The 23697-nt window shown below is 27.3% G+C and overlaps 1 protein-coding gene across 1 annotated transcript; it reads right to left on the bottom strand.

Moving 5' to 3' along the window:
• Window positions 1–8924: 8924 nt before the first annotated feature.
• On the bottom strand, window positions 8925–11282 carry Osi14 (DUF1676 domain-containing protein Osi14). Its single transcript, XM_088193501.1, has 4 exons — window positions 10793–11282; window positions 10466–10665; window positions 9785–9993; window positions 8925–9725 (listed from the first exon to the last, which is right to left on the bottom strand). The coding sequence occupies exons 1-4, from the start codon at window positions 11041–11043 to the stop codon at window positions 9561–9563; spliced, it is 825 nt and encodes a 274-aa protein (XP_088049627.1). The 5' UTR covers window positions 11044–11282; the 3' UTR covers window positions 8925–9560.
• Window positions 11283–23697: the final 12415 nt, after the last annotated feature.

The raw sequence follows: 23697 nt of genomic DNA, 5'->3' as shown, positions 1-23697 counted from the left end.
AAATAAAACATCGATGGGCTGAAGAGTAAATTAGTAACTCCATTTTTGGTTAAAAATTACCTAACAATGTAACTTTGCTCTCAGTATTGTAATAAATTTTTTATAAACTTCTTGTACATAAAAAGCGTCTTAAGAAAATCTAATATGAAAAAAAAATTAACACAGTATTTCAATCTTTAATAAAAAAATATATCAACGTATCAAATAATATGGCAATTGAGACTAAATTGTCTAGCTCCATATGTAACTATGTCACTTTGCATTAACCATTCTGCTATAAAATTATACCTTCTATAAAATAAAAGGAATCATGAAAAATGTCTCAAGATAATAAAAAGCAGAAGATAATATTTTAATCCATAATGAAAACCTTATGAGAATACAACATATCGATAGCTTCAATAGTAAATTGGTTAACCAAAATTTTAGGTGTTATGACTTAATAATGCCACTTTTCTTTCACTATTAATATACAAAATCGTAATAAAAAGATCTATTATAAAATTTGACAACCCCATTGTCACAAAAAGTATATTTTTTTGTAAACCTGTCCGATAAGAAAGTGTATTTAGATTGATTAAATATGTATTTTACAACAGAATGTACAAATAAACCGGATTAATTTAAAATGATATTATTTTAATGAATGAACTACACGGTCTATGTATATTCCAAAAGGTCTATGTTCCTCCACATATATTGATAATACTACTTGCACGTAAATTTGTTCTTGCTTTAAGCCAGACCTTCTGATCCATCGAGCTGCTTAGCAAAATCAATCGAGCTAGTAAGCCGAGCCCACAAAGTCTAAAAGGTAAAAATAATGAATGCTGCAGTAAGAGATAGCAACGTGCTACCTAAGAAGGATGGAATAATAGCATAAACAAATATTTAGAGAATCTTTAAATAAATAGCAACCCAAAACCATCATTTAATGTAGTTGTGGATTAAGAAAGGCTATTGTAGAATAGGCAAGATTTGTAGTTTTGAGAAAGAACAGAAAAAAAATAAGAAAAATAGTGAAAAATATTTATGTTTTGAAAATCATATCGCCGGCATCGACCGACCGCTACAACAGTCATCATCAGTCCGTGAGAGCAGACTGTCTGTTGTAACGGTAAAGACGTTTTTTTATAGGCTCGTGTGGTGAGCTTGAAGAGTGGAACAAGGTGAGCCAGCAGCTCGAAACCAGTGTCAAGGCGGGGGAAACCCACTTACCCGCGAACCGAATGAAAAGACCGGTTTCACGGTTGTACTACATTCACCGGTACGTTGACACCGGTCACGACCGACAAATATTTTTACACAATTTCCTTACAGATAGTGAAGATTTTCACACCCAAAACTGTGCGCGTTTTCACACGTAAACTGTAATTGGGAGTTAATGTATATGATAAAACCCCTTTCTCCAGAATTATTAGTATTTTGAAGGTCGATAGTGAAGGAAAGAACTGTATTCAGATTAGTCAGCTAGTATTTTTCATTTTATTTTTTGTAGCGTTAAAAAAAATATATTTTTATATGTTGTGTTCTATAAAAATTATACTTGAAATGAGCTTTTTTTAAAGCTACATTTTTGTCATTGCATCAATCGTTTATGGAATATCGCAAAGGTAAACAAAATTTTAACATTTTTAAATAGCTAAACAGCTTCCATGCCCATTTAAATGGTTATAGTTTTTTTTTTAGTTGTTTTTGAGATTCATGCATTATTTTTTTAGAAAATATTAGTGAAAATAACTGCTTTTCATTTTTCTTTGGCAAGTTTAAATAATATCTGAAAAATCTAGATATTTTCAGTACATTTTAAATACAATCATTTTTTTCTGTAAAAGCAATAATGAAAGAGTATAAATATTAAAAATATTATTTGTTAGTACTTTTAAAAATATTCGTTATTAAACAATAAAAAAACACTATTATATTTTTTTAAATTAAATGAACACTAAAAGACTTTTCTTTAGCTTATATTATTTTTTGGCAATAATATTTATATGCTATCTAAAAGCGATGATTTTTACAGTACTTTTTATATATAGTTGTCGTATCTATTATTTTACTGCTTTACTTTTTATACTCTTATAGTTTATAAGAGTAGGAAAATCAAAAATTACATTTACTCGTTGCCAAACAATACAAAAACTCGCATATATTTCTAAGAATGTAATCAACTCTAGAATACTAAGTATTTTTTATTTTTAACAATAACAGTTCATGCAATTTAAAAATCCTAAATTTTGCAATAGTCTGTCATGTTTATTATTGCAGTGCATAAAACCTAATTAAAATGTTTTTTTCTTTAAAGGTACATATACACACAATACATACAAAATTATGAAAAATTTGTGACCATGGTTGGAGCATTACAGTCGAAATATAGAAAAGTAAGAATAAATCGCGATGAATCTGTAATTGCAACCGTGATTATTAATTTTTCGTAATTTTGATGATGAATCCCGAGATTCTAGTAATACAAAAATATATAAAATACATTTCGTTTTTTCTAGTTTTTTTACTAAATAAAGTTGCTAATCATCTAGATTTTAAATTATATATTTTAATATATAAATTTTACTGTGAAAATAAAATACAATACGTTATTCATACTATATAAAATTTAAAGCTGGTAAATATCTCTTATTGGTTTTATTAAAATTATAAAAAAAACATTACTTGAATTTTTAATAAAATATTTTTATACATTAGGAACTTTAGAGCAATTTAATATTAATCATTTTTACTAGTTTATCACATTACAGCCGAATTGAATTAGGATATTTAATGATGCTATTCAAAATAAAAATTATGGATAGCCTTTTTAATTAACAAAATATCTTAAAATTTTCTTCATTGAAAATAGAATTTTTAATATTACTATATCTTAATTTAATTTGTTTGATATGGTAAAAACAGGTGCTTATTTTATATCTTATAAATATTTAGCAAATTTTAAAGGTACTGGTATTAAAATATCATATTTTTAATAACAATTATTATTATAACCATGTAATAAAAAATAAAAATAAAGAATATTTTCTAGTTTTTAATTTATTTTCACTATAAAAAAAAATAAGTGTGTATTTAGAATTCTAGGATGCAAAAGAATAGCTTACATTAAAACATGCATTTAAATGTAAAAATCATATTTATCTAATTGTATAAAAAAAATCACATGTATCTTAAAATAAATGCATAAAATATGACTGAGGTTTGTAGGTTGAATATCTAAATAAAACTCGTAAGTGGGACAAAAATTGTGGGTTATAAAAAAAGTTGTACATCCACTAACAGGACATTTAATATAAATCGTAATTTACATATTAGTTTATTATTATAAAATGAACTTTTTTAGACCAATTTTTTTTTTAAAAGCAAAATAAAGCAAATAATTATATTTTATTTTTTATTTTATTATTAGGAATTAATTTAATCCTATTATTTCTCGTTGCTATACGCTCTTAACCGATACATTGTGATCGTTTTTAAAACTGGTTCTTGAACATTTCCATGAGTGCTGGTCGAGAAAGTGTTCCATTCCACGCTAGTTTGTTTTTTAACAGCGGTTCTATTTTTTAAATAAAAAATATTTTTAATAATAATTTTAAAAAAATCATCAAGCCATCATACTTTTCTATTAAAATTCTATTTTCTAAAAGTGCAGGTTTTATGGCAATATAATTTAGTTGTTGCAAATTATTGTGTATTGTTATGTATATGTTTAGCATATTATGTATTTTGTGATCATTATTTAATTAATTTTATGTTTATTTCCATATCTAAAAAATATGGTTTGCCAATCTATAATTTTATTCTGACTATAAAAAATTATGCTATTTCTGACAGTTTGATGATATAATAACTTAATATAAGTTTTCATAGATTTCATCTAATAAGATTTTAATCTGAACCGCCGCAAACAAACACCGACATGGCCTACAGGTGTTCGAATAGCATAATAATAAGGATGTGAGAGAGCCAAGCCAACTTTCTATGGCCTAGACATTCCTACGACTTTCTTCGGCAGCGAGTGAACACGTCAAACTTGTCCCAGATTCAACATCCACGTCCGTGTACCCACAAAATGGGTCAAAGTAAAAATCAACCATCACGTCCACGCTTACACACACGTATAAACATACACATAAAAAAACTTATTCATATAGAATATGTATATAAAGAAAAAATCTGGGCGTTTTTTGTAAAAAAATAAATCGTAATTATGCTTGAGGAGATGAAATCTCTGTCGACCCGGATTATACACATAGTATATTTATTCTCAGACCCTGACCGCGAAGCGTATATAAGCTGGTGGCTGCGCTTTCGGATTTCATTTCGCTAATAGATGCTATAGAAACTGCACTGGATTGCTCTGATAAAATTATATAAAGCTTATAAATATGTTTTTACAATTTTTTTAATTTTCTATTTATAATTTAAATAAAATAATATACAAATATTTAAATTTTTTGTATGCAATTATTTTAATAACGCAAAGGTCTAATTATATATAAATTTATATAGACAAATATCTTCTCTTTTTAATTTATGAACAAATTTAATATTTAAATTTAAGTTTACTATTTAGATAAATCTTAAAATTTGATATATAAATTAATTTTATTTTTGCTTATATTTCTACTATATGTTATTATCTTTATTGTCTATGTTTATTTATTATATACATTTTTATTAATGCATTTACAGTAATTAAATCAGCAAACAATAATAATAAAAAAATATTAAAACAGTAATTATTTTTCTACTAAATTGCGTACTAAAAAACTATATAAATAATCATGAAATAATATTAAACTAATTCGTCTCGTTTGTATATACAAATGATTTAAATTTTACAGTTTTCCTGTTTTAAGATATATGACTTAATATATATACTAAGATTGGGTTCCTCGATTTTTACAATAAAATAAGATATGTTTTATTATATATGCATACATACACATGTACATATATTATGTAAAAATCAATTAATTTTCAATTTGATATTAATGTCGTTTTGAAAAAAACATTTGCTCTGACAATATACCTGGAAATATAATCGCTTTAGTATTCTTAAATTATTAAATATATTGATACAATAGATAATAAATTAAATGAAATTTACGCTTTAATGACAATCTTTATATACCTTAAAAAGTGAAATTTACAAATTTGTACAAAGATGTAATGATTCTATTTTTTGCTATTAATTTACATTTGCTGCTAAAACTAATGCGTAGCTATTTTATTTATGTTTATAAGAATAAACTGATTTTTTGTAAATAAAAATTAACCTAATTTTTATCACGTGTAAATATTTTTGTGTTAATTTTTGATTTTTAAACTAATTTTGCAATTGCACGATTTGCATATTTAATATTAACGTGAGATTTTAATCAACGATTAAAATTAAATCGATCATCATTAACTTGATTTAACTAACTAAATAAGAAGGTAAATGAATACTTTAATATTATATAATTAATTGCACTAGAGTTATTAAAATTTCTAACTTCTTAATACTCTTGGTTTTTATATAAAGCAAAACATAATAGATATTTGTAAGGGAAAAATAATAATTTTTACATAAGTGAATAAACTTTATATGTAAGAATATTATAATATAGTAATAATAGCTTAATTTGTAACTATAAAATATAACTTGCAATGTTTCTTTAAGATGCTTTTGAATTTAAATAAATTAAATTAATATGATTAGAAATATATTTTATTGAAATGAAAAAATAATGATTTAAATTGTATTTCCTAATTTTACCATAACCGTATAAAATAAAATTGCTATTAAACAGCAAATTTTATTGTATTTAATGATTATCATACACATTTTATTAAATTATCTTTTAAAATTTTAGCTAATTTGCTAAGTGATGATAATGGCTTAAATATAGATTTTCCTCTGTATTAAATTTAAGCAAATCAATATTAAAATAATAAATTTTAATCATTTTAATCAAATAATAATAATGAAAAATATTTATTTATCATATTGCAAAGTTAAATTTTGTGCACACAGATGTCTATAGTTTATTGATGCTGTGCGGCGTGACTAAATAATAAAATCATTGCCAATTTTACTCACTATGCCGAGCAAACGAGAGATGGCACGATAGAGCTGTTTGAACAAATATTATCTAGAAATAATATTATAAATACCTTCATAGCTCCTCGGTGACATTCCACTGTTGGGTTGATAGACCAAATCGTGTGTGATTACATATTTTCTCAGTCTCTCCAACACGCCTTCTTCTGCTTTTCTCTCTAAATTTACGGGACCTTGATCCAAAGTCTTGATTACTTCCAATCCTCCGAATAACGGAACAGATTCTTCATTGTCTATCCTTTCAATTATAGTATCCAATTGCTTGTCCACACATTTAATATCTTTGCCACACTCCTTTTCGATATCCAGTTCTGAACATGATATGGCGCTGATGAAGCACAATACGAAAAAGGTATTGAATGCAAAGAAATGCATATTGGACGCGATCCAAGCTTTTTGATCTATCGTCCTTCAAACACGAATGTCAATTGAACTGGAACTATAAAATACACGATTATTTAACTGGTCGGAATGGGTACAAGAAAGGAAGGTATCGGAAATCGAAACCCAGGACGAGTCATACATAATTCATCGGTGGGTGCGTGATGAAAATTTTGTTTGCGTTGTTCAGCTGAGAATTTGTGGCGAAATTTGCAGCAATTAGATCAAGCCAAACGGATAACTGTATATGGTTTATATTGAAAGTATACCACTAATATTAAAATGCCTATAAACAGAGGCGTATCTAAGATACTTTATGCCCCTTTTTAAAAAATAAATTTTGAGAATATCAATACATGTTTTAAAAAATATTTAAAAAATGTTATTATTTAATTATATTTCCAAGTTATACTGATATTAAAAGTTAAAAAAATAAATTAATAATATAAATTGAAGCTTTTTTTGTATGACGTTTTTGTCGGTAATATTTTATAGTTTTATCTATGCGTGTGTTAGCATGTTAAAGTAATTATGAAAAATAATTTTAAATAAACCCTTACATAAACCTTTTTCTTTTAATTAAATCGTCATATTTAATTATAAAAACTATTTATATGTAATCAATTTAATTTTATATATATTTTCTGTAATTACTTTTCATTAAACAGTTACTATAAATGTTTGTCAAAAAATATTTAATAAGAAGAAAAAATAATATTAGACAAACATATTTTTAAAATGGTCCAGAGATTTTTGCCTCAAAAATGATTATTTCTGTTAAATAGATTTAATCAAAATAATTGTGTTTTATAAATATCATTGATGTCATATATCGTATTTTTATTATTGCATAAGAAATCATAGCATTTAATTAATTTTTATATTAAATATAACACAAAAAATCTTATAAATTTGTTATTTTTTAGTGAGTTAATTAATACACATTTGTTAATTTGTTATTATACACCTGGGAGTAAGTTAATTTTATGTATTTTTCCATACTTATTTTTGTGGCTATTTATTTATTATTATTTTATATTGAATTTAAAGTAAATTATTTTAAAAAAAATCAAGGACTCTTAACGTATTATTGTTTTGGTTTATTATACTACTTTTTTGTAATATAATAAAGCAAATATGTTTTAATAAAATTTATTTTAATACTATTATAAAATTTGGTCAATCCATTTTACATATTTTTTATATATTATTTGACTCTTCCTGATTTTTAAATAAATTCAGAGGCTCCTTATATTTTTTACAAAAATAATATAAAATATTTTTTATTACATTTATTTATTTCGTTGTTTTAAATTTATTACTATTATTTTCTATGGAAATCATTTACATTAAATCAAATATAAAAAATATTTATAAATATTTTTTTAGTTATATGTACGCATATGTAAATAGGTAATTATATGGGGTACCTCAAAACAATGAAAGATCAACTACCGTACACGTACGGCGAAAGCTCAAAGAGTTAATAAATATTTCATTCAACGAATACATAAACGTAAATTAGATTATTAATTCATTGTTAAAAATGTTGATATAAATAAATAATCAGTAACAAGTTATTAAAACGATCTGAAATATTTTTAATATATGGTTTGATATTATTTATAAATGGTCAGTAACTTTGTTTTTAGCGGCTAGTAACTTTTTGTAAAATGATATTTGCGTTTAATTAGTGACAGCAAATATAGTTTTATTAGATTTATATCATATTAATAAATTTAATGCATATGATTTCATTATACAAATATTTTACTGAGCAATTTTAAAATACATAATCTCCTACAATACATTCTCTAGTAAGATACAACATTCGGTAACATATAATTACTTATTTAATTATTTTTTTTACATATCTTATAAAAAATAAGACTTAATTATTGAACATTTATTTAAAAGACTAAAATCAAACAAAGTTACTGACAATACAGACCATATTTTATTATTTTATAAGTAAATCTTATATAGTTGAATTTTGTAACAAAAGTCTTTTTAATTGATGCATTAAAAATAAAATAAAATTAAGACATCTAAACTATTATGTATGTATTATATTACAGTATTGTTAGTTTTAAATACTGATTTAATTAAGTTTAGTGTGAGAATTCATATTAGATTTCAACGCACGTGTATTATTTTAAGCTAGTAGTATTTAGTTTAAACTATATATATATATATATTTAATACACACTTTCTTTAAGAGAATTTTGCTATCAATATTCATTAAATAGTTACCAAAAAGTGTGTCAAAACTTTGGTTGTGACGAGAGTGTTAATAATAACTAAACTCGGTCGAGTGTCGTATATATTAAATTACAAGGATCCGCCTGGATTATTCATTCAGGATACCGTTTTCAATGGTTTATTTTAAGTTGATACGGTAATTGAAAGAATTAAAACATAAAAATACTTCCAAAAAATTTATTACATATTGATCAATACATAATTAAAAAATATTTTGAACTTTCAACTTATGATTTTACGTATAAATATAAGTTCACATTATCATCATCAATATATATATATACCTGCGATGTTATAGAAATTATAAATGGCACGAACAAATAAAATGAAAATAATACTGGCACAAATAAAAAATAAAACTTTGGTCTTTTAGACTCGTAAAAAATAAAATAAAATAATAAATATAAAAATCTGGTTTAGATGAAAATTTTTCGGAAAAAACTCATAACTTATCTATTCTAACAAATAAATTATTTTTTTATGACACGCTTCTATTATATTATACATGCATTGTGAAGGGTGATTTTTCGATGTATTTAACAAAACCCGCATTTAACAACGTTACAATAAATATTAATAAATTATTATTATACTAGATACTTATTATGTATGAAAATCGTACGTTTGTAACATTATAAATAAATATAAGTCAAAGTAATCTTATATAGTGACTCAGCGGTCATCAGTCAGTCAGTTAATGACGAATTTCTTCAAAATCCATCATTGTTGTTAAGTAATGGCGTTCGTCTTTATGTTATATAATAATGTTTTTTTTCGTATATCGTTTCGTCGCGATTGTCTATTGTTTCTGGCCAGCATAAGCCATCTCTTGCGCTTCGGTTTGGATGGATCTGGCATAGGGGTATCCAGCAGCGGATGATGCAGCATTGCTCCAAGTGTTAGCAGCTCCTCCAGTGGTCCACTGACCGGTCGTGGCAGCTCCGGGGTTGGACCATCCAGAGCTCTGTAATTGAATAACACGTTATGCAATAGTTCTAATATATATTTTAGAGGCAAACTAACCTTAGTTGGGATAATTCCGCCAGCACCTCCGCTTCCGAGAAGTTTCTGGAATCCAAGGATAGAAGCGAGCACTAAAGCCAATTTGGATACGATGAGCGCTTTTGTGACCAAGAGAGCCAATCCACCTCCAAAGATTGTGAGGAAGGCCAATACTTTAACGGCAACGCCCAACAAGATCGGGCCCAACATCTTCTTCAACTTTCCACGAGCTGTAAATAACGATTAATTAAAATTTAGAAAAGAATGTCGTTTAGGGCTTCAGCCTCCTACCATTAAAAAAACAGGTTTATTTTTCTAGGGCAAAGGGCTGCTTGATATGTAAGCCGTTAAAATAATTTAAATGGTAATGCATCAAACGTTTAGTGGTAAATAAACAATAAGCCTGAGAGAAAGTCGATCGATATTACCATGCGGTTATTTGCATGAAAATTGATAAACATAAGACGCGTCGCAAAAAATTGTCGCTCTTGATGTATTGAAGAGCATTTGAGAAATTACTACCACTTTAGTCACGCTTTTCTAATTTGAGAACCGTATGTTAATGCGAGAGTGCCATAACGTACCGCGAAGATCTTTTGACACTCGGATTTGACCTTGTTTCGTTAGGATAAATTGACTTTTACTGTAGTGAAGATTTGATTTATTTTTAATATTATGTGTATTATATTATATATTATTTACCTTCGCTGAAAGCTCTGGCAGCAGATGAGAGTTCCTCAGGAGCCACTTTGACTTGGAGGCTGTGAGATTGAAGGAAGTCGAAGAAGGAATCTTTCAAAATGTCCAAGGCTCTGGCGCTTCTTTCGCGTGGTTCAGCTGGCAATTGGCTTGTGATTTCGTTTTCAGATTCCAATGATTTTCCGCTGCGGGTCGATCCATCACTATAAATTATTAATAGCTGATTATTATGCATCGCATATAATACACTAGTGAAAGTTATGATCAAACGAACATTATAAGGCGAGCCTTATTATCTCACACTGTATAACACTGTATGTATGTACATACCTGTTCAACATAATTCCGTCCACAATCTGGATATTCTTCATCCTGGAAGCCCTGTTGAGGGCCATCGCGCCTTTGATTCCCAAACACGTGGTGATATCCTCGTCACTCGTAAAACACGAACTCATCATCCTGCCCATTCTCTCCCATGTTCCCGGCTGTTCAATCTCGTTCGATTCGACACTTTGGAACTCCCCGGGAGCCGCGAGGGCCAATCCCAAAACGCACACAACGAAGAAAGCACTTTTGTACATGGTTGATAATGTGTGATGACTAAGCTGCGACCGGTCCAGGTGTTATTGGTGTAAAGAGTCAAAGGCAAATGATATGACGAGAGCTTGATCCACCCTATTTATATTTGGTTGTGTCTTTGGTCTCCACTCCTACTCGACGCCGGTGAATAATCAACAATACACATACACGCATTAGCATTTTGACGACGACGGAGAAAGAGAAGAGGGAGAAAGAAAAGAAAAAATACATGTATCCGCCTAGTGAGTAAATACACGCGTTTACTATAAAGGCAAACATGGAAAGTTATCCGACTCGTGTTAATCATATCCGTAATCAAAAAGACTGAATATATCGGACAGGCGGATTCGCCGCGTTGAAAAGTAAAATTCAACGGGTCAGGACTGGGGTCAGATTTTGAATGATATTTCGCAATGTTGCATAAAGATTCATCATAGTGTGGTATAATATTAAGATATGTTATGTTATTATTGGAACGTGAGCCGTACATTGAAAATGCATTCATTGCGTTGATATACATTACCGATAATAAGTACATTTGATTGAATTGTAATATATCAAATATTAAATTAATTTTTCTAAGAATGCTTAATAAAACGAGATGGTAGTACATCGAATTATCCCAATGTAATTTATTATTGATTAAAATCAGTAAATATAAATAATCTATAATTTTTTTTAAATCTATACATATTGAATAGGTAGTAAGCGTAAGAAAATTTGTCAAAACACACTATTGTTAAATTTGTAAGTGTATAAATTTTGTAGAATACTGAGATGAATTATCAATACAAGTAAAATTGTTAATCAAGTTTTAAACTATTTAATTACACTGTACAAAAATTATATATTAAAATTAAGGATAGTTTTAGTTGAATTTCATTGAAAAAATCCTTAATAATCATTTTTATTTTATTTATATGCTTGATTTAGCTAGATTATAATTTATAACAAATATAAATCTCCACTAATCTCCAGAATCAGTGACGATTAGTGGCATACATTTATTCTACGTAGCTCTACGTTTCTAGTTAAGTAAATAGCTTTTACCTTTATATTATGTATTTTTTTATTAATCTTTGTAAAGTAAAAAATGGTTATAAACTAGCAACTTGAATTTAAATGTATTTTTTTGTATTATAATAAACATTTTTATAAAATAAATACATACATAAAATTAACTTTTAACTTAGTTTAAGGCTTAGTTTCTTGGTTTATTTTAGCCAATTTATTTTTTGTGGCTAATTTTGCTTCTCTTATGTTATATTTTTAATCAAAAATATGCTTTAAATAAATTTTAATTTAATAAATCTATCAAAAAAAATATGTTTCAAATATAGTTTTTTATCAATAAAATAATAGCAAAACATACAAAAAATATATATAAATTTAAATATCTGTTTAGATCAATTTCATAAAAGTCATTTATCACCATTGAACTAAGTACCTTATTTTTTATAATAAGTTACGTTCATATTACATAAATTCAAAACGGGCATACGTATTTTTAATAGAATGTAGTGTAAGAAAAGTTGAAAACTCAACTGGGCAATTGCACTAATGTAAAAATTATGCAGAATTTCTAAGCTGTATTTGTAGAATTTCCATTTAAATCATATATTTAGCATTGATTTTTAAATCATTTTTTTAATCATTTCCTTGAAAGGTAAAGAATCAATTTATCTTTGTATAATTTTATATGATTTCTAAAATCCATTTAAAGACAAAGTGAAACCGAAAAGACTAGATGACGTTTCGATTTTGTTTTTGTTATGATGTGTTTTTGGAAGTGTGTATCATAAAACTTTGTATCGATGCTAAATAAAAATAAACGAAATATCTTAGTCAATAAATCTCACTATGTAATTAGTGGTTTTGTGCCATATTATTAATATGATAAGCTTATTATTTATGTACATATAAATATTCTTAAGAACTTATTATGTATAAAATTGTGTTTAAGTCAAAGTTTCTCATATATGAAATCATTTAAATGTAAAATAATTCACTATTTTCTCATATGTTTTATATTATTCAGGAACATATATATTACACAATTTATTAAAATTATCTTCACACACCCTATCCATATATAGCTACATAAATACCTAAATACCTTCCCATGTATAAATTCCAGTATTGAGAAGCGTTAGGTAAAATTTTTGGTCGATCTTATAGGCCGGTTACGCCACTTTCTATTTGAGTTCTAACATATTAAACGAAAAGCGTAGTTATCGAAATGACACAAACCATAAATTATAATACAACGTCTTAATACAATGCATCGTAATACAAATATTCAAAAAATTTTAACAACATCAAGAAGCATCATTTAATTAGACTCTCCAACCAGAAAAAACGGTGTCACCTTACCGATTCAAGAAAAAAAAAATACGCTATACAAATAGAAAGCACAACTAACATGTCATACAACTATTATTAAAATATTTGCCTACACTGATTCTGTCTTTATGTGAAAAACTGAAAACAGTAAGATGTAAGTTATGTTTTAATATTTATATGTGTATAATATAGCATTATTTGCGTATTGATTTATGAATGAATCCAAAACACCGTAACTTTCATTCCATTGAACGAGCGGAGAAAATTTAAATTTACTTTGCGAATAATGACAATGGTAAGATGCGCAAATGCTTAAATAAATTCAAAGAATGTGTGTACATATGACTCCATGTGTTAAAAACGAAAAGTAAAATTTAGGTCGAGAATTTATTATTAAGCAAATTTCATACTTTTGAGTCATTTAATATATCTTATGTACTTAGATGAATATCTAATAGTTTAATAACGTTATTTCCAAAGAAGTTTTACTCTCCATTTAATATAAAAAATAGATAATCATCATAAATGATTTTAAGCGACTATTTCGCGTAACAATTTTCTATCGTCTTGTAAACGAACAAACAAAAAGTTTCTCTATGCAAGTTCTTTATCGTCACAGTTTGAGCATACGTTAATAAAATACGTTAAAAGCGTAGAGCAAACAGATTGTTTAAAAATATTTGGTATGCGAATTTGTATTAATATATAAATTTATGTAAATTTAATATCTATACTAGTTTTTCATAAACGATAATTGTTTAAATTATAATATTAAATCATATTATTTTATATTGTTAAGTAACAAACTTTCCTTTTTAGTAGTTTATATAAATTCATAGACTTAAAAAAATAATAATCGTTTAAATATACATACTTATCTTTTACGTATGTTTAATATTTATGATATCAAAATACACTATATAAATCAGATGAGCTGGTTGCTATTTACAATCTTGAGACGTAAAATATGTTCTTCTTAAACAATTCGCTATTTAAAATAAAGTATCTCAAATAGCTAGTAATTTATTTAATGAATGTTTCGAAATACGAGCAATTTTTATTATTCAATTTTGCTTTAATAAACGAGCCATATCTTGCAATACGAACTATTCGTATTACGTCACTTTCCCCCCAACTAAGATGATTCTTCTTGTAGTAAAGACATACTCTTTGTAAAATTTGCTGTGTTGATTATCGATAATGACCTTACCTATTTTCCAGAATTAACCGATGACTTACTAAAGAAATTTGATTCCATTAAGATTTTTTCCTCTCAACACCACTCTATTACTCCAGCCCGTAGATAATCATTTAAAAATCTTTACACCAAATTACAATTTTAATAATGCTTCGAATTGACCAAAAAAACAAATTTGACCCCCAGAGAGTTTTGTAATATTATTTTTTATATCGGGGTTACCAAGAAAAAATGTGACTTATTACCTTGACGGGTTTGCTCATGAACGGGAGCTTCCAATAATACATGAGATTGTATCCTTGGGAAAGAAGATGTAACTAGAGGTGAATAAAGATGATATTCAAGAGTTGGTGGAGATAAATAGCCAGAAGTTAACCGAAGTACTAATAGTTTTCAATCGCGAGCAACAGCACTAAGCTGCAGAAAAGATCTTAAAATGGAATTAGGGATTAGAAAGACGGTGCAAAATTAAAAAAAAAGCAGCATCTAAGTATATCTGTAGCAATGGAAGCCATGAATCTATTCAATGACAATAATAACTGTTGTTACAGCATCAAATGAATGCAATATTTTTATTTCCCATAATAATGTTTCTCTAATAAAAAATATGTTTATTGTTGATTTTTTAAGATATTCTGATAATATATAGATACTATTTTACATCTGATACTATAAATTATTGAAAAAAATATCGCTATTATTTTCAATTCGTACTTTACAATACAAAAACATTTACTTAAAATAGCAATACATTTTTAAAATAAAATATGTCTATATAATATTGCATAAATTTTATTCAAAAGAAATAAATTATTTTATTAGGAAATTTAAGATTTCCAAGATTGAATATATATATTTTTACTTAAACGTATGCATACATTTTTTTTTCGTATGCATGCAAGACGAATCGTGTTCACTTTCGTTTCCGTCCAAAATCTCGTCTCTTCTTTGTTGACGCTTTCAAGGTATACAATTTCAACAGCGACATCGTGAACACCGTGTGCCAGCCGAAGTCAAAAGCAAAAGCGTCAAATCTTTGTTCTTGCAATTGTCACATTCTTGTCGGATAATTCACACTTCCTGCGGTGTACCACGAGCACCTACTTTCCATCGCACACATGGATGACAAGGGCACACATCCGGATCTCGTTTTCACACATTTAATTTTCAAGTTTAAGAACAATTTTATCAAAAAAAGATGACGATTTTATTACTAACGAAATAGAAAGCGCGATCTACTGCTATGTTTGTCCCAAAAAACACAGATTTGTACCTAGTAATATTTTTTTTAAGTATATTAATTAATTTTGAATATTATTAGAAACAAAGTTCCGTTTGCTAAGAATACCATGCATGGTAATTATTTAATTTCATGGTTGAATATCTAATCGTGCAATGTTCCATGTAATAATTAAATCTAGCGTGTAATCGGTGTAAAAAGTAATAACTTGTGAGGAGTTTTTATTAAGCAATTAAGTTTTGTGTATAATATCAAACTCTTTATTTTATAATTAATCAAAGTTACATAAACAACGAAAGATTGAGTGACTATTTGATTACTGTTTTATTATTCAATAATAATACATATATTAAACATGAAAGTCAAATTTCCAGTTAATATTTCACATTTATTATTTTACCAAAAGAGATTGAATAATTAATAAATTTAAATATTGAGAAAGGAATTAATTTAATAAAACACACATTTTTGAAACAATACGATATTAAATAATTTTAATAAATAGTATTTATTAAAATTATTTAATTTATAATAGGGTCAACTTGTAAACTACTTTTTTTAAACATTGTTACATTTTAAAAATATGTAAAAAGTATATACACTGAATGCAAAGGTTTTTTTTTTACAAAAATGTTGTATTTAAGGCTCATATTTTTTTAAATTTTAATGTTAAAATTAAAAATATTTTAATTTAAAAAAATCTAGAATTAAAGAAGAAAGCCATTAAATTATTTAATATCCACATTTCACTCTCTATCTCATTTCCTGATGATTTTATTTAAAAAATATATGTGAAATACAAATATATAATAATATGTCTTTGCAAATATGCATTATAAGTATCCAATTAAAATAAAATGTAAAATAAAATAATCCAAGTTATACAAGAGTCCACAAATGCGAGCATGACTCGGTTTAGTGTAAATCGGTCTCTTTCAGAGGCATTTCATCCTTTTAGATGGGTTCTTTGGAATCATTTTAATATTGTGTCATACATGCGAATTAATGTTAAAATATTTAAATACAAAAATCTACAAAAATGATAAGTAGTAATAATAAAATTGCGATATTGTAATTTGATGGTAAAACAGAAAATAATCTACAGTCAAATTTTAAAACGAATTTAGGGCAAGAACATGTTTTTGCTTTAAATTTAATAATTATTTAGCTTAACATATTTTTGACGTAAATTATATTTATGATTCACCAGAAAAGTGCTTCTGATATTTAAATTACTTTCTCGTTGTTCATTTTGTAACGGATAATATAAAAATAATTTATTACTTAGAAAATAGTTTTTTAGGCAATTTTTTCCTTTTTATTTTAATTTTAATTTTCTTTTTTATTAAAAAAGAAAATTAAAATTAAAAGAATATGTTTTTAATAATATAATATTTAAGTTATTTTTTGTTGTAGTTTGTTCTATAGCACCGAATTGTGCTATTCAATTAATATTAAAATTAAGGCTTATAAGAGATGAGTTGAAAACGAATTGTATAGCATCAGAATCCACTTGAAAGTATATAATGCTTTTGGCGTGGGACTGTTAAAGAACGTATAGTGAATCCAAACATGTTGTGCTGGGGACGAGAGCATTAATGAATAACGAAATCGTAGGCGTCCTTTTTCAGATATACCGAAATAACTGATGACGTCAGTGAAATTTAAACCATGCATAACGATCTAAGTGACTTACTAGTTACACTAGATCACTTAAAAAGCAAAACAATCGCCTTTTTTAAGTGTCTGCGATTAATTTATGAAACATAACTTTATGGTTATGTGCGTAAAAAACGAATCTGCATGACGTTATGACAAAAATGAATCCTGAAACATTTCGCTAAACAGAAATACATTAAAAAAATTAAAGTGTCCGTTTGGTAGTATGTGCTCGGTGTAATCCACTAGATTTTTGTGAATCCTTGCAAAGCTAATACAGCTGAGACTTATTGTCAAGAAAAACGACATCTGGTCTCAGCATTAATCGATCCAAAAGGTCCGATTCTCTTGCAGGTCAACGCGCACAATTGTTCAAACAGTCTTGTGTACGACAGGGCGTATTTAATAAAATATATTATTCTAATTAATACTCATTGGTTGAAAAAACTTGAAAGTGCTGATTCTGCAGGATGTTTTATAGACACTATAAAGTTATTCAATTTTGGAGAGGGAAAAAAATCCTGGGGCCTGTTTTCCTTGAGGAGCCCGACTATATAGCAAGAATATATTTATGAAAATGTAAAAACCGACCTCAAGTAATGAATCGAACTAATACTATCTCGATGGAAGCGTTCCCACTGCACGATTTTATTGCTTTTGACGTAGATTTTTGACTTCTGAGAAAAAATAATTGTTTTTTGCGCTCTCTTATTCGGTTTAAATGTGCTTTATTCGATTCTCACTCGTAATATTGTTATAAAAAGTCTTATTATAGACACTTGATAATCGAGGGTTTTCACCGTGAGGGCACGATTTTATTGCTTTTGACCTGGACTGGAAATTCACTACATGGCAACACTGAGCAGCAAAGAAAACATGACTTATTATCAATAAAATATTATGAGTATTTTTTTTAATATTTTTTTATTTTTATCTAATTAAAATATTTCGCATCAAATATGATTTCAGAAAATATGTCGCAACAGTGGTTAATTTATATATTTATTTTTAGCATAGTATGGGTTAACTCGTATATATTATTATTTATTCAAGAAATTAAATTACTATGTTAAATAATATATAAAATGCTATTTTTATTATGAGGCCAGGAATCATTGTTTTCCCAGGACCCGGGTTTGTTCTCGGCGGCCCTGTAATGTGTATTATATATTTAATTTATTTTTCGAGACCTGTGACCGATTAACTGCTTCACTATTTGTTTTTCAATTAGCGTTCAGATGTTAGCTGTAAACCAAATACCAAGCAACAATTGCTTTGGCGACATGTAAAATTGCCAGAAATTAACATAAAATAAAGTTCCTGACCCGTCATCGTATTCATTGTATTGTAGTCGAGATGAATTATTAATTGAGACAAATATTGTGTGTTAATGAAAGTCGGAGTGACACGAATACCGCGTACATTACTGTTGAACCGTTAACCCGATCCGATGATCTATCCCATTGTCCTAATGAGCGATTAAGGCGTAGAGATCTCGCACGCGAAAAAAATCGCGAATAATCGTTGGTGACGAGGCAGCCTCCACAATCGGTGTCAATCAACTCGACTGTCCCAGAAAATATTCGGTTTAAATAAATAAATCGTATTTCGGGTCATGCCTTATGTGTACTGTACGCAGAGATGAGAAATGCGAGAAAATGTATTTTTTTCTCGAAAAACATAAATATAAATGTAATTTGTTCGCGATTTGTTACAGTGATTTTTATGCAGATAAAAGAAAAAAGAGTACATCTTTTCTTTATAAATTCGTGTTATTAATGTATTTTATAAATCATAAAACATAATTTTAGTAAGTAGATTTACCTAAGACGTAATCTGATGTAATACCATTTCTTCCGCTTTGGCCCAGTTTCAATAATGGTTAGGTCAAGTGTATCGTTATACCGGTCAGTATATAGCGATGAAGTAACAAGTATAACAGTTTTTTGTGTACTAAAAAAACATTGTTATGCATTGTATTAATAAGCGATACTATATTTTTTTAAAAGATGCAAATTATTGCTTTAAAGCAGTACTTTTTTGTAAGAAAAAAAGTACCTGTTTTTTTAATATAATATATTCAGTACTTAACATAGATTTATAAAAAATATTTTTAATTTAATTTAAGGCAAATGTTCATAGTATATTCCAAAGTTTTTTCCAATGGCCGAATGTCATATGCTGTCGTAATTTGTCTTCAACGAAGCTCTTGTTTAATTTATCTGCGAAAACCCGCGTTCACTCGAATAAATGAAAATGGTATTCAAAGTCCGTATTAAGTTCAAAAGTTTTTCGAGAATGTATTCACGGAATTCACAAATCATTTCTCTTTCATTTAGTTGCAGTCTGAGCTTCTTATTTTCACTTCTCTAAATGTCAGTTGAGTATTTACATCTTCAGGCCAATGTTTTTTGTTCAAGTACGCAAGTCCAATAGGCCAACTGATCGTATTCTTTTCGATTGACTCTTCTAAGTTTGTATAAAATATACTTAAGTCAATGGTAGGGTCCTATCTTGAATCCTTTTCGTAAAATAAAATTGTAAGAAAGCAGCAGCAACAGCGCATTTATAATATGTTTTTTTATTTTCTCATTGTCCTTGTACAGATCCTGTAGGCTCAAACTTAATTCTGATATTTTTTAAAGAGCGTCACATATCAATCTTAGCTCCTAGATATTTTAAGTGCATTTATCATAGGATAACTTCTTCACAATGATACACAACGGATTAAAAAATATTTCACTCACACATCTAGTACATAAAATTCTTCCAATTTTCAGTGGCTCAGTAACAAGTATTTTTGCACATAGATGCAACTGACTACTATTCTTTGCCAAAGCATTGTATGTGACTTAAAGTTGAGCAATAAATGATTTGAATCTATTTATATCTAAAGTTTCCTTTACAGAATCCCCTACTGTAGTAATAGTCTGTGATAGGCACAATTAGAATATAATAGAAGAAAAACGTTCAATCAGAAATTTAGTTACTTAACTTTTACATCCTAATATCGCACGCCAGAGAAACCGAATATTTTTTTAAAATAACATTTCGTTGAAATTAGGTGCCGGAACGCCTTACCAGTTAGTTCTGAAATTAAAAAAAGCATAATTTTATAATATATAAATCGAGCTTATATCACTTAGATGTGAAGCTGTTTTTTTATATATAAATATGCTATTTTACAAACTGTATACTTTGTAAAAAATAAGGGGATGCGATATACAAAAAATGTGAAACGTTAGAGAAACGTTAAGGGTTTAATGAAATTTAAATAATGACATAACTGTGGTTAAACAGATAATTAAAAAACATAATTTGAAGATTTTGTATCATAAGGTAACAGCGATATTTAATATTAAGAACATACATACGTCAAGATAATCGCCCTTATATATGCATTAAAATATTTTTAAATACCCCTTTAGTTACGTTAAAATAACGTGTCAATAAAAAATAATTATAATTCTTTATCAATATAAGAAATTAGCATTGAAGAACATAACTTTTTAAAACTGCTCTCTAATGATGTTTTGATGTTTTTGTAAATCCATATATTTTTTTTAATTATTGTATCGTAGAACTATTTATAATTATTATATTTTAATAATAATTCTTGACTTAAGATTATTTTGTATTTTATTTGTAAGATTTATTGCTTATATTGTAAAGTAAGGAAAAAGTTTTTATTATTATTTTACTAATAATAATAAAAATAATAAATGATTATATACTTTCACAAATAAACATAAGTATGTAATACTATGCTTTCCATTATTATTGTTATGCCATTATAATAATAATACATATGTATCTATATAATTGTATTCTATTGAAATCCTTTTCGTGCGTACCTTGTATTCTGTATATACTGTAAATGTTTTTTCTTGTCTTTAAGTATATAGAAATCATCAACATATTTACGGGTTTTGAATAAATAAAGCAAATTAGTAATATTATCAATAGAAATGTACTCTTCGTATTTTTTTATCCTTAATCTTAAATACTCAATTCGTTAAGGCCTTTAATTAATAAAATGATGTCCGTAGTGATTATTATTAACGATAATTTAAAAACGTGGGAGTGACCCATGTTAGCAGTCAAGTAGGTCACAGTATTTAAGCCATATTTTACTATTTAACTTTTGGGTTTGAATATGAACATGAGCATAATTTATATTTTATTTCTAAAAAAACCTTTCATATGTTGAATAGGAAACACGTTACCTACGCACCGTCGGAAGGTCTAGGTCGGTTAATAACTTTGTAACTGATTCCAGTTACCTCATAGGCGTTTCGTAAGTAGGGTAACCAGATAATAATATGTTATGTTCTCAGAATCCCATTCAGTATTTGGGACATTCAAATTTGTAAAGATAAATCAACGACAGTACTACAAGTCTGAGATTATCATTATATGATACTTTTGAACATATAAATATAATCTAGATGAAATTATATTTAAAACTGTAAATAATTCATAAGATGACGTTTTAAATACTATAATATCTGTGTCGCTGAATTTTATATATAAAATGAAAAGTACGATAGATTAAAATATGGTTTATTATAAGTTATAGTTTATGATATAAATATAGTAATAAATAATTGAGCCTTATGTATGTCTAATTATATTAATAATAAGCTGCATATGGATTATAAGAGTCGTCTGTTTTTTCTTCTAAATATTCTGTGTGTGGAAAATTATTTATTTTATCGTGTATCGGTACTCTTACTACTTCGATTTTAGTGACGTCGTCTCTTTTCTCGCTTTTATATTGAGGTTCCAAGATTTTTTTCAGTCCCAATATAGATGCCATTATAGTAGCTACCATGCCGAGGAAAATACCTTCAAAATAAAAAATTGTTTAGAGACATCTTGCAGTATTTTTAACAATATTTACGTCGAGGTTTAAAACTTTGATATTGTAAAATATACCTTTAGCTGATAAGAAAGTGATTATTTTTAAAATCAGAGGTAAAATTATAGCCTTTGCCGTCAGTAGACCCACAAGGGCCGGCACTAGATATTTCTTCTTCCCGAAACCATGGCCGCCTTTGTGTTTGTGTCCGCACTTTTTATGGCCATGCTTTTCGTAGTGATCGTCATGGTGATCATGGTGATGATCATCGTGACCATGCCCATGGCCATGAGAGTGAGATTCGTGCTTTCGATCGACTGACACATTTCGTACTAGAACAAATCAATTGCACAATAAAACATCAATCGCCAGAGTTTAAGATTCAATTACGATATAAACAAACGCACTTGGTTCTCTTTCGATGACGACTTTATTTTTACCACTTATTGTCTTAACCGGATTACTATTGAGTCTGGTATCATTTCTTTTTATAAAATAATTAGGAATAAACTGAAAATTTTGCTCTTTAGCCGGTTCAGCAAAGTTAAAAATCCGTGTATAATTCACTGGTTGTTGCGGATATAAAACATTGTTCTCGTAATAATATGAACCGTTTATCAAAGTCGGCATATTAACACTATGTACTAACACATTTTTAAATCACCACTGACGCACTGGTTGCCTTAGTTCAAAAGCAAATGGTCTATACTAGTCAGATGCATGAGCTTTTATATCGTTTATTAATAATTGACGTCGTCGAGGTTAAAAGCGTAAAATTGACGAGTTGACTGTTTAATTAGTGACGAAAGTCATGACTTTGTGTCCTGTTGTTTATGATTGACACATAACGTTTGACATTGTTTTCCATCGAGTCGAAATAATCAGGGCAATGTATGTAAGGCGCTCGTGAATTTTACGCGAACATTATCTGTATATTATTAAAAAAGCAGTTTAGTATAATTGTTTATTTTTTTAAAGCTGTTAAATAAAATAATATTTATAATGAAAGCAAGATGATTATATATAGCCTCCATACAAACACATACATAATTATGTGTTTATATAGTGTTACCAATCGATTCAACATGAACTATTTTATATTTTCACACAGTAATTTAAAATTATACATTTTTTTAATATAATTTACTATAATAATACATCAGATATATAATGATTGCTTATTTTTACATTTTCAATCGCTAATATCGTATATTCTCAAACATAGTATATATGTTACAGTTAATGAGTACTAGCATTAACTAACAGTAAAATTGTATTTGTTAAAAAACGGATGATCTAGTAAGCGTTATTATATATGTGTCATATTACAATATTCAAAAATTATTTAAGGAAAC

Source organism: Plectrocnemia conspersa, unplaced genomic scaffold (assembly GCF_051122295.1).
Source record: "Plectrocnemia conspersa isolate PC_06_02 unplaced genomic scaffold, ASM5112229v1 ptg000009l, whole genome shotgun sequence".
In the NCBI taxonomy this organism is placed as follows: Eukaryota; Metazoa; Arthropoda; class Insecta; order Trichoptera; family Polycentropodidae; genus Plectrocnemia; species Plectrocnemia conspersa.
The sequence above is the reverse complement of the archived record's forward strand: the minus strand, read 5'-3'. Positions and strand labels throughout refer to the sequence as shown.